Genomic DNA, 13,269 nt, shown 5'->3' on the forward strand with positions numbered 1-13,269 from the left:
AGCCCATTCACCTAGAGCCCGTGCTCTGCAACAAGAGAAGCGACTGCAATGAGGAACCCTAGCACTACAACGAAGAGTAACCCCCACTCGCCACAACTAGAGAAAGCCTGTGTGCAGCAATGAAGACCCAACACAGCCAATAAATAAATAAATAAATAAATTAATTAATTAATTAAATAGAGTAGGATCACATTAAAAAAAAAAGATCACACTGCTGGTAAGTGGCACAGCCAAGATTCAAGTCCATACCTGTCTCATCCTAAAACTTTTCTCTTCATTCTTTTTTCATCCTAATGTATGAGGGATGTTTGGAATATTTACTATAAGCCAAGTTGAATTCTGAACTGCTTATTTCCCCATAATATATCCCTTTTACAGAAAGCTTTAGGAACTCCCCTAATTTCACACATCAATTTTGGTTTAGAAATGAATGGATTATGGTTTGAATTACTTAGGAAGCTTTTGGTTGCAAGTAACAGAATATCTGACTGAACGCGGCTAAACAATGGGAGTCAGTTATCTTATATAAAAAGACGTCTAGACGTGGGAAGTTCCAGAATGTTTAATGATGCTTGAGCTCTTGGCCAGCTAGACTGCAATTTTCTTGTTTTTCTCCTTACGGTCACAAGATAATTGCTACCATTTTAAACATTATACTCTCATCAGGCAACACCAGCAAAAGGAAAGGATTTTCTTCTCATATGACTCTCTTTTGTCAGGGAATTTTTAAAATAACCCTCAGCTGATTTTCCCTTATAGTTAATCGACCCCCATTGTATCACACTTTTATCCTTAAGCCAATGAAATAAAGGGAAGTGAAAGGCAGAATCGACCTTCCCTGAGCATTTTGCTGCCAGAAGCTTGAACGAGTTTGGCATTCTAGCAGTGATGGAGAAAGGAAGAAAGGCATTTGGATCCACAGTGTCTGTCATACAGGGTTCTATGCCAAAGGCTTGTAACAGTGAAAGCTTCGTAACAGTGGACGTGCGTGGGTAGGATCTCTGTGCTGAGTCACTGTTGCTAATGGGTTGGAGGAGATACTCCTTAATAACTACCGCCTCTCTGTCATCCCTGCCCTGTGGCTTAATGCAAAAAGTTAGGTTCAAGTTTCTGACTTTGCCCTTGTGAGAAATAACTGTCATTCTTTGGTACATGGTGTTTTCCATAAAGCACATTATTGTTCCAAATTCTTACTACCTTGCTTCAAATGTTTTTGAAGAAAGAACAATATGTCATCTTTCCCAGGATTGGAAATGTGGGTACCTTCCTTTGGAAACAGCACACACATATGTAACTGAAAATGGCAAGCAATCTCATCATCATTTTTGTTCCTGGAATAATAGTAACACAGTAATATAATCACAACAGTTATGATTAATAATAATGATAGCTACCATTTATTGCATGGTGCCAGCCACTGGGCTGAGAATATTTATACACACACATTTTTTCTTTTCTTTTTTTTTAATTGAAGTATAGTTGATTTACAATGTTGTGTTAGTTTCAGATATACAGCAAATTGATTTAATTATATATATATTTTTCAGATTATTTTCCATTATAGGTTATTAAAAGATATTGAATATAGTTCTCTGTGCTATACAGTAAATCCTTTTTGCTTATCTATTTTGTATGTAGTGTGTTTCTGTTAATCCCATACTCCTAATTTATCCCTCCGCCCTGCCCTTTCCCCTTTGGTAACCATAAGGTTGTTTTCTATGTCTGTGAGACTGTTTCTGTTTTGTAAATAAATTCATTTGTATTACTTTTTATTTATTTATTTGGCACACGGGCTTAGTTGCTCCGTGGCATGTGGGATCTTCCTGGAGCTGGGATCGAACCCGTGACCTCTGCGTTGTCAGGTGGATTCTTAACCACTGTGCCACCTAGGAAGCCCCTGTATTACTTTTTAGATCCCACATGTAAGTGATATCACAGGTTTTTGTCTTTGTCTGACATACTTCACTCAGTATGATAATCTCTAGGTCCATCCGTGTTGCTGCAAATGGCATCATTTCATTCTTTTTTTATGGCTGAGTAGTATTCCATTGTATATATGTACAATATCTTCTTTATCCATTCCTCTGTTGATGGATACTTAGGTTGCTTCCATGTCTTGGCTATTATAAATAGTGCTGCTATGAACACTGGGGTGCATACACACATACATTTTTAATCCTCCTAACAATTACTTGAGATAGGGTTGAACATCCCCATTTTATAGACAGGAGAACTAAGAGAGAGGTTATGGGACACACCCAATTATACACAGCTGGGAGTTAGGCTTTGAATCCTGTCCACTGACTCAGAGCGAACCTGCTGAGTGTGGTGTGCTGCTCTCACTAAGCTCATGACCTCACCTGCTACAGACGAAGAATGAGGGTATGGAAAGAGTGTGGGAAGAGAGATGTCTTCTAAAGGCTGAAACTGATCACCATGGGGGGAGGAATTCAAAATTCATTTATAAGAAGACAACTCTCAAGTTAGAGTTTTAGAGAAACAGTATTGCATTGTCAAGGCTATCTGGGGTCAAATCCGAGCTTTACCATTTCCTAGCTGCGAAGGAAGCCAGGGCAAATTATTTCTGCTGTCACTGCCTCGGGGTCTTCATGTATAAATAGAGATAATAATAGTCCCTACTTCATAGAACTACAGGGAAAATTAAATGAGTTAATGGGCAGAAAGCGCTTAAAACAGAGGCTGAGATTTAAAGAGTCATTGAGAGGATGTTGAAATAATGGGGGAAATAACGTGAGTCAGATGAGCTTGGGTTTGAATCCTGACTCGGCTGCTTAGCAACTGTGTGGCCTGGACCATAACGTTAGACTCTGCGTACCTAATGCATGGCTTGTGGTAATAAACGGGTTTTAAGAATATGACCTACTTTTGTACCATGCCTACAACATTACCTGTTCCTGTACAATCATTTCTTTCTATTTTGAAAGGTCTGATTGATAACAAGTGACTTACTAAAGTCAGGTTGATGCTGCGTTGAGTATAGCAACTCAGATTCCTCTACCTTAAAGATAAGTAGACCCCAGTAGAGTCTCTCACACTAAGGTCTGGCCAAAGGATTTTCACAGGTAAAACATTTAGTACTGAAAGGAGGGGAAAATGTTTGTGATAACTGTTATCCACTAGGTATTTCTTCCTCTGAATTTCTCAGCAAAGAAATCTGGATACTCAGTAGCAGGCAAACACGTGTGGTTAGTTGCTGTTGCTGCTTGTAGTAAATACCTTTAAGCAGAAGTGCTGCAGCTACTGCTACTACTTTTGGGCAGACCCCCGAGAGCCCCAATAGTTTCTTCTTCCAAAATTATTCCTTCTCCCTATCTTCAACAGATATGTAAGAGTACATGGATTCTTTCTTTTTTAAAAAATTAATTATTTTTGGCTGCACTGGGTCTTTGTTGCTGAACGGGGGCTTTCTCTAGTCGCGGCGAGTGGGGGCTACTCTTCCTTGTGGTGCGCGGGCTTCTCATTGTGGTGGCTTCTCTTGCTGTGGAGCATGGGCTCTAGGTGCACGGACTTCAGTAGTTGTGGTTCATGGGATCGAAATTTGTGGCTCGCGGGCTCCAGAGCTCAGCCTCAGTAGTTGTGGCGCACGGGCTTAGTTGCTCCGTGGCATGTGGGATCTTCCCAGACCAGGGCTCAAACCCGTGTCCCCTGCACTGGCAGGCGGATCCTTAACCACTGTGCCACCAGGGAAGTCCAAGAATGTATGGTTTCTTTAGAGCTCTGTTTTTGGCCAGATGCTACAAAAGAGTGAAATCTGACAAATGAATTTGCTCAAGGGTGTTAGTGACCTCTATTAACTGCAGTGTACAGTGAGTGACTAGAAAGAACTGCAACTTTCAAAGTAAGATAAATGCTTTTATAACAGGAATCTGAGCGGGTAGAGATGTTAGAGTAGGAGACTCTCTAAGGCTCCTCACATCTCATGTGGTCTGTTCTCCATCAAAAACCTGTTGTTGGCCCTGGTGGACTAGACCAGTATATGCACCAATTTACACCCCAAGCAAGCTGAGAGCAAGGTAGGACTCCAGTGGGGGTGCAGATATTCACTTCCTTTGGTTTTCTCTCTTCATTTGGGACAATGTCTTTTCCTTAGACACAAACCAAGCACATTTAGTCACACCAAAATGATATCTTTTAACCTGAATAATATGAACAGTTATAGCTATAATGTTATCTTACAATTATTTACGTTTTTTCTGTTACCCAAGATTATGCCTGCTCCGTGGTGAAGGCAGAAATTTGTTGTTGTGTAAAATGTTTATTATAATAGACTCAAACTCTAAATAACTCAGGTCAGAAGACAAATTGCTGTCTTGAAATTGCTCAAGCTATGGCCCCAAATGTCTACCTCCCTATGAACTTTATGGAGATGGACTAAAAATATTTCTGCTTTGGTAAGCACCAGGGGTTCTGATGAGGACTTACAGGAATCACGATTTGCTGGACTGCCATTCTGCTTTCTGAGATAAAATGGTAATTGATTTTTAAGCTGAAGACTTTTTACAATGCAACTGACAGGCCAAAAGCAATTCTCAGTTTTTCACAATGATCCAGGGAATAGAACTTCCTACCACACCATTAAACATATCTTGGCAGCAGCTTGCTAGATGTGCCTGAGAGCTCTTGGCAGAAGCTATAATAAAATCGTCCTTCCCTCCATCACACCAGCAATTCGTGGTTGATTTACAGTGCTTTCTGAGAAAGGCAATTCTTAGTCCTAAGGGACATCAAAATGAAAAGCACACCAAATGAAGTGTTTAATTTCATCAAGCCAAGAATTAAGTAAAAAGTCTTTTTCTCTGTAGGGTTTATAATAGCAAAATAGCCTTCTGTTAGAGAGACTTGATTACATGAGCACTTATAAAATAAACTTCTGGCATAGATTATGTGTCATTTAAAATTGTAGCAGAGAATAACATTAGAAGGTAAACCTGTTCAATTCATTCCTTATAGGACCACATGCTTTTTTTTTTTTTTCTGCAACAAATAGATCCTATGTCAATATATTTTTTTATAAATTTATTTTTATTTTATTTTATTTATTGGCTGAGTTGGGTCTTCATTGCTGTGCCCGGGCTTTCTCTAGTTGCAGGAGCGGGCTTTTCATTGCAGTGTCTTCTCTTGTTGTGGAGCATGGGCTCTAGGCGCGAGGGCTTCAGTAGTTGTGGCATACAGGCTCAGTAGTTGTGGCACATGGGCTTAGATGCTCCGTGGCATGTGGGACCTTCCCTGAACAGGGATCAAACCTGTGTCCCCTGCATTGGCAGGTGGATTCTTAACCACTGCGCCACCGGGGATGTCCTGATCCTATGTCAATACAATAGAAGTTTATCTCTCTTTTTGTTTGTTTTTTGTTGTTGTTTTATTTTATTTTTTTATTGGGGTATAGTTGTTTTACAACGTTGTGTTAGTTTCTACTGTACAGGAAAGTGAAATGGAGTTCCCTGTGCTCTACAGCAGGTTCTTATTAGTTGTCCATTTTATACATATGAGTGTATAGATGTCAATCCCAATCTCCCAATTAAGCCCACCCCCACCCCACCCCCCAGGTTTCCCCTCTTGGCATCCATATGTTTGTTTTCTACATCTGTGTCTCTATTTCTGCCTTGCAAACCGGTTCATCTGTACCATTTTTCTAGATTCCACATACATGCGTTAATATATGATATTTGTTTTTTTCCTGACTTACTTCACTCTGTATGACAGTGTCTAGGTCCATCCACACCACTACAAATGCCTCAATTTTGTCCTTTTTATGGCTGAGTAAATTCCATTGTATATATGTACCACACATTCTTTATCCATTTGTCTGTTGATGGAAGTTTATTTCTTTTTCTTTTTTAAATTAATAGACTATTTTTTTAGAGTAGTTTTATGTTTATAGAAAAATTGATCAGGAAGTACAGAGTTCCTACACACCTCCTCCATTACCTCTGCTCCCCGCAACCCCTCCCTCCCCCCCCCCCCGCCCCCGGCACTGGCCCGAGTTTCTCCTATTATTAACATCTTGCATTAGTGTGGTACCCTTGTTGCAACTGAGCCAATACTGACCCATTATTACTGACTGAAGTCCATAGTTTACAATAGGGTTCACTCTCTGTGTTGTACATTCTCTGGGTTTGAACAAATGTATAATGGGTGACATATCCACCGCTACAGTATCAGGCAGAAGTTTCACTCTTCCAAAGATCCCTGTTCTCCATCTATTTATCCCTTCCTCTCCCGACCCCAGGCAACCACTGAACGTTTTCTGTTTCAGTTTTCCAGAATGTCATATAGTTGGCATTGTACAGTATGTAGCCTCTTCAGACTGGTTTCTTTCACTTAGCAACATGCATTGGTAGGAGAGCAAAATGTGCCACCCCCAAATGTCTCTTTGGCTTGTGGTTCATGTTGAGCCAAAAATAACCAAGGCCTGAAAGACTCAAGAAGAAACGTTGACCTCTCCCTTAGCTGCCTAAAGAATATAAAGGGCCTGTTCCTGGAATAGAGCTATCACCAGAGATCTACAGAAAGAACATGGGCTAGGTGTGGTGGGGGAAACTTGGCAGGGCCTACGGATCAGAGTCTACTCTGTGTCCTGTTGCCTCTGAGTGGCCCAGCAAACATTTGTTTACCAAACATTTGCTTTTCCAGCTTCATGTGAATTGCCTTCCTCTGCTTTAAAGTCCCAGATTGCTAACCCCAACATCCTCTTTTGTCTTTAGCCGAAGAGGGCATTTAAGGTGAGGTTTTCAGCCATTTTGGTGAGTTACTCAGTTTTCCTGGATGTCTCCAATGTGCACATGTTATTAAAGTTTTGTATGATTTTCTTCTATTAATCTGTCTCATGTCAATTTAATTCTTAGGCCAGCCAGAAAAACCCAGAAGGGTAGGAGAGGGACTTCCCTGGTGGTGCAGTGGTTAAGAATCTGCCTGCCAATGCAGGGGACATGGGTTTGATCCCTGGGCCAGGATGATCCCACATGCCACAGAGCATCTAAGCCCGTGTGCCACAACTATTGAGCACGCGTGCTACAACTACTGAAGCCCGTGTGCCTAGACCCTGTGCTCCGCAGCAAGAGAAGACACCAGAGTGAGAAACCCGTTCACTGCAATGAAGAGTAGCCTCTGCTCTCTGCAACTAGAGAAAGCCTGAATACAGCAACAAAGACCCAACGCAGCCAATATAAATACATACATAAATTAATTAAAAAAAAAAGAAAATAGAAGAGTAGAGGAAAATTTCTTCCTCCTTAAGGTTTATCCAAGTCTTTGTGTGACTTTATTTTTATTGCTAAATAATATTTCATTGCATGGATTACAACCATTTGTTTATCCATTCACTCACTAAAGGACATCTTTGTTGCTTTTGGCAATTATGAATAAAGTTACTATAAAAATTTGTATGCAGATTTTTAAGTGAACATAACTTTTTAACCCATTTAGGTAAATACAAAGGAGCATGAGTGCTTGGTCATACATAGGGTATGTTTAGTTTTATAAGGAACTGCAAAACTGTCTTCCAAAGTGACTGTAAAATTTTATATTGCTGCCAACAAAGAATGAGAGTTCCTGTTGCTTCACGTATTTGCTGGCATTTGGATTTTAGCCTTTCCAATAGGTATATAGTGATATCTCATTGTTGTTTTAATTTGTCCACATGCATTCTGAAGTATCTTAAAACACATTGCTTCTTCCTGATATGGGGTTCTTAACTTGGAGTTGATAGATGGGATTTAGGACCTTGGTGAAATGGTGCGTAAAATTGTGTGTGATTTTTCCGGAACCTGGGACTTATTTTTTTTTTTTTTGAAATTGAATTTTTATTCCAAAGACTAATGGGTAGAAAGACAGCAGGCCAAAACTGAAAACAGTTTGCTTAACTGGAAATTAGAAGCAGTTGCTTTGCAGGAGAGCAAACAGTAGGTGACAGCCTTGGCACTCTGATAAGTTATAACCAAGAAAGCATAAAAATAACCAATGTCCTTCTGATACACAATGCAGATGTGCAGCATTTACAGCAAATAACAGAAAGAAAGGAAGAAAGGAAAGGAAAAAAATCCACAAAATCCCAAGACTCAGAAATTAACATTCACTTAAGAACATAGTGGTGAAGACTTTTGGTAGCAAAATTTTCACAATTCTTAAAATGGGAGACTTCAAAAGTACTTCTTTAAGTTCAAAAGCTAAAAAAAAACTGAAGCGGGAATAGTTACACTGGCTTAGAAGAGCTGCCGCCTGTCACAAAGATGACAATCAGTCCTAGTTCCAAACACAGTGATAACCGGTGAACCTGACGAACCGAAGAGACAGGCCGACTGGCAGGCACTGACGTCACTGATTGAACACGCTGGGAGCACTCATCACTAAGAGCTACTGCTCCTCCTGACTGATGCCAATGTTGGCTTTCTGCACCTCGAGTTCCTCGGCACTGACCATCGATGGGTCAATAGCTGCATATTTGGTTCCATGAAATTGCAGCAAATGAATCTGTACATAGAGATTCACCTCTGCACTTCTGCACAGGTATGGGAAATTGCCTCCTGTCTTAAGGTGAGCCCTTCGGGCATTAGGATACAATTTGTACATTTCTTCTTTAGCTTCAGTTGAAAGTGCACTCTGGTCAAACACATCCATAATGGTTACAGGGATGTCCCGAATTTTATGAGGTTCCACGTAGGAATTTTGACAATTCAGGGTAAGTCTTGAAGCCAGTTCACTCTGACCCAAACTTTCCAGCCTGTCCACCATGAAATCAATGGCATCAGCCATCATAGGGTCCACTGGGCCAGATGAAAAGTTTCCTAAAACTATTTTTTTGAGCATAAATGATGGCATCAGCCAAAAGCTGTTTGCGGTCCATGTTTGGTTAAAGATAGAAGTGTCACTGAAGGAATTGCAGAGGATGAGGGAGTGGACTCTGGGAGATTTGTGAGTGTATTCAGCAAACTTCTGGGCCAAAAAGCCTCCCAAAGAAGCCCCAAAGAGATGAACTTTATCCAGCTGTAAATGGTCTAAAAGTTTTCTGAATCCATCACAGAATTCAAGATGGTCCCAATAAACTGGATACTGCAAAGCTATAACTCGGTAACCCCATCCAGTCAAAGCCAAAATCTGCCGGAAAAATACATCTGCAGTTCCGCTGACGGGAGGGAGGAATATGAGAGGACACCTGATGTTTCTGGGGCCTGCATCATAGAGCGACCAGACCTTGCTATCGTCATCATCCACAATAATCTTTTTAAGGGGGACTGTACTTCTAAACCAGTTATAATCAGGAGAGACTTTAATCTCTCCCATGATTAGCTGAAATGGAGGTTAACCCTGCCGTGGCCGCCCCCAGATCCCTTTCCCTCCTCCCCGAGGCGTCTCTTCCCTCCAGTACGGGTGCGGGCCCGGGAGGCTGCTGGGCGCGGGTCGGGGCCGGAGGCTTGAGCGGGGACTTATTTTTATTGTTAGAATTTAAAAGAGATTTATCAACCACAAAGCTGAAGAGCCACCATTTTAGAACATTTTATTATTTTTTAAAAAATATGAATCACTGTTTCAATAATATTTAGTTTCCATGCTTTTTAAAAGGTTAGACTACAGGCAATTATGTTCACGATCATCCAACACATTTGTGGAAAGTCTTTAATGTGACAAGTGTAATATTAGGCACCAGAGAGTGAAAGCTCAAAAACACATGATCTCTGGGACTTCCCTGGTGCTCCAATGGTTAAGTCTCCATGCTCCCAACGCAGGGGGCCCTGGTTGGATCCCTGGTCAGGGAACTAGAATCCGCATGCACGCCACAACTAAGAGCCCGCATGCTGCAATTGAAAGATCCCGCATGCCTCAATGAAGATCCTGCATGCCACAACTGAAACCCAGCACAGCCAAGCGAATAAATAAATAAATATTAACAAAACCCAAAAAACACGTGATTTCTGTTCTTAAGGAATTCAGGCTGGTGCAACTTATACTATCAGCCAGTAATCAGAAAGGAAAACGTAGAGTGCTGTGTCATATTGGCGATTACCTCTGCGTGCTCAGTCCTGCTTGTGCCAGTAGATGTCTTTGCAGTGTAGGCCAGCTAAGTGATCAGCTACCTCAAAGGCAAGGAATTCAGAAATGTTTTTTTCCCCTTGATGTATGGTGCTCATACATGCTAAGAAGGCATCATGTAGATTTTTTTTTCTCTTACTGATATAGACATAGAGCCACCATAAGTGTAAAATTGTGGATCTTTTGAAAGTTAAAGGAGATTTTGAAGCCTAAGTAAAAAATATTTCTGCAAAACGAATATAAATAACCAGTGATATTATAACTCTTAATATGTAATGTAGCTGGCAACTTGAGACTATTAAGCTTTCAACATGATCTGGAGGTTTATTAAAGCTTGCATTTAAAAAAGCAATAATTACCATCACTTGTATTTAATGCCATCTTGCTTTTCTCCTGTAAAATCCCAAGACAAATTGAATACAGTGAATACGGTAGCAGTGAAAGATTTAAATTTTAGTGTTTATGACATATGTTGTTTCAGAGAGTATTATTCTGTTCTGAAATAAGAATTTTGTACAAAGAAAAGCTGTACAAAGTGTAGCTTTTTAAAGTGCTCATTCATTCATTAAATAAATTATGCTAATGCCCAAGATTTTCCAAGCCTTGTACTAGCATTGCAAATACAAAGATAAATAAATTGCATGTCCTGTCCCTAAGGAGATTATATTCTAGTGAGAGAGAATTTGATTTTTCTTTTGTTTTTTTGAAACAAACATTAGGGTAGAAACTACATAGACACAGACTCAGTTGGAATTACCATGTGTTTTTTGGCTAGTCCCAAGCCAGTAAGAAACCAATGAGGTACACTAATATACAATTGTGCTGAGGCTTAGAATTTTTTCCTTAATACTAAGGGGCTAGGATTCTGGATTCAGCTACTGAACCAATGAGTATGTCTACCTTACTCCTTGTCATCCATGTCCTAAAGAGGCTTTGTTCACACACATATTTTTCATATAGGGAGTCATTCTGAAGAGGCTCTTTTGTTCATCAAGTAAGTGGGTGAAAATTGTACTGGGAGGGTTGACATAGGAAACTCATTCTGCGAGGCCAAGATTACCCTGATACTGAAAGCAGACAAAAGCATTACAAGAGAAGAAAACCTGTATAAACATAGACCCCCCAAATTCCCAACAAAGAATGGGAATCAAATCCAACAATATATAAAAAGGATAATACATCATGATCAAGGGAGTTCATCCCAGGAAGGCAAGTTGTCTTAATATTGAAACGAAACCAATGCAATTCACCATATCAATAGACTAAAGAAGAAAAACTACATGATCATCTCATTGGATGCAGAAAAGCATTAAACAAAATTCAACATTCATTCATGATGTAAACTCTAAGCATACTAGAAATAGAAAGAAACTTCCTCAATTAAATAAAGGACATCTCTGCAAAACTTATAACTAACATTATACTTAATGGTAAAAGACTGAGTGCTTTCCCCTATGATCAGGAACAAGGGAGGATTGCTTACTCTCACCATTGCTATTCACCACCTTATTGGAGGTTGTAGCCAGTGCAATAAGGAAATAAAAAAAATGCAAAGAGATTGAAAAGGAAGAAATAAAACTGTTTCTATTTACAGGTGACATGACTGTCTATGTAAGAAATCCCAAAGAATCTACAAAATAGCTACTGTAACTAATAAGTGAATTTAGCAAGACTGCAGGATACATACTCAATACACGAAAATCATGTAAATATATATGAGCAAAAGTTGGGAGATGAAATAAAAAATATCACTTCACATTAGGACTAAAGCCATTAAATAATTATGCGTAAACCTAACAAAATATGTGTAAGTTTTGTGTGCTGAAAACTATAAAATATTGATAATAGAATCAAAATCTCTAAAGAAAGAAGTATCTGTGTTCGTGGATTGGAAGACTCAATATTGTTAAGATTCTAATTTTTCCCTAATTGTTATAGATTTGGTGTAATCCTAATAAAAATTCCAGCAGAATTTTTTTTCTTTTCTAGAAATTGGAAAGCATATCCTAAACTTAATCAGAAAAGCAAAAAGGATAGTCAAAACAATTCTGCAGAAGAATGGCTAAAACAAATGAATGGTGAAACAATCCTGAAAAAGCATACTACTACCTGATTTTAAAACTTGCAAGCCACAGTAATCAAGACAGTGTGGTACTGGCAAAAGGATAGACACAGCCCCAACTAGAGAAAGCCTGCATACAGCAACAAAGACCCAATGCAGCCAGAAAGAAAGAAAGAAAGAAAGAAAGAGAAAGAAAGAAAGAAAGAAAGAAAGAAAGAAAGAAAGAAAGAAAGAAAGAAAGAAAGAAAGAAAGAAAGGAAGAAAGAAAGAAAGAAAGAAAAAAAAAGAAAGAAAAGGCCATCAAGTAAAATAAAGATTTTGAGTGAAAGTCAAAAGCTGACTTTCGTGCTGGGAGGAAATCCAGGCTTCAAGCTAGAACTTTAATTCAGAAGAAATCCGGAAACCCATATAAACATTTGATACTCAAACTTTTGGATCTGCGAGGTCTCAGGGCATATACGTTATGAATATCAAGGCGTGCTGATATATATTACAAAGTACAAGAGTCTAATAAGAATCTATATTTTCACATAAGAGACTTATGAGCATCCAAGGAAGGAGGCTGGTAACTCTCACTAGAGGCTCAGGACAAGCCTAATAGAGATAATGATGTTACCTCTTAAGTAGCTTCTTAAAGGATGAGCCAAGGATAAAATTAAAGAGAAAGGCATTCTAGATAGAAAGAGGAAGTAAGGTGTATTCTAGGAAAGATGGATATTGTATTCTTGAAAGATTGAAGCACATTGTATTGCATTTTTTTAAAAAACTTTTCTCTTGTTTAATTTGTTCCCTTCATTTATTGCACATATTCCTGAGCACCTACTCTGTGCCAGGTTCTAGGTAAGCTTTAAGGAGTTAAAGATAAATAAGCTGAGATTTCTGTTCTCTAGGCACTCAAGGACTCACACACACACACACACACACACACACACACACAACTTACTACTATAAGATTTCTAAATAGGGGTATGTGAATGCAGTACAAGTTGCTCAGAGAACAGAGGGTCTAACTCAACATGGTGGCTGACAGTGAAAGGGTAAAGAACAACCAAAAGACTATTCAAGCTGCGAGCGGAAGTATGAGCAAGGTTTGTCAAACAGACAGGGAAAGAATATCTTGCAAGGTGGAGGGAATAGCATGTGTGAAAACACAGCAGCAG

The 13,269-nt window shown here is 39.4% G+C and overlaps 1 protein-coding gene across 1 annotated transcript; it reads right to left on the reverse strand.

The window, feature by feature from the left end:
- Window positions 1–7,809: 7,809 nt before the first annotated feature.
- Window positions 7,810–9,432, reverse strand: LOC130852683 (maspardin). Its single transcript, XM_057733947.1, has one exon. It carries the CDS (start codon window positions 9,298–9,300, stop codon window positions 8,374–8,376), a length of 927 nt encoding a protein of 308 aa, XP_057589930.1. The 5' UTR covers window positions 9,301–9,432; the 3' UTR covers window positions 7,810–8,373.
- Window positions 9,433–13,269: the final 3,837 nt, after the last annotated feature.

The sequence above is a fragment of the Hippopotamus amphibius genome, chromosome 4 (genome assembly GCF_030028045.1).
Source record: "Hippopotamus amphibius kiboko isolate mHipAmp2 chromosome 4, mHipAmp2.hap2, whole genome shotgun sequence".
In the NCBI taxonomy this organism is placed as follows: Eukaryota; Metazoa; Chordata; class Mammalia; order Artiodactyla; family Hippopotamidae; genus Hippopotamus; species Hippopotamus amphibius.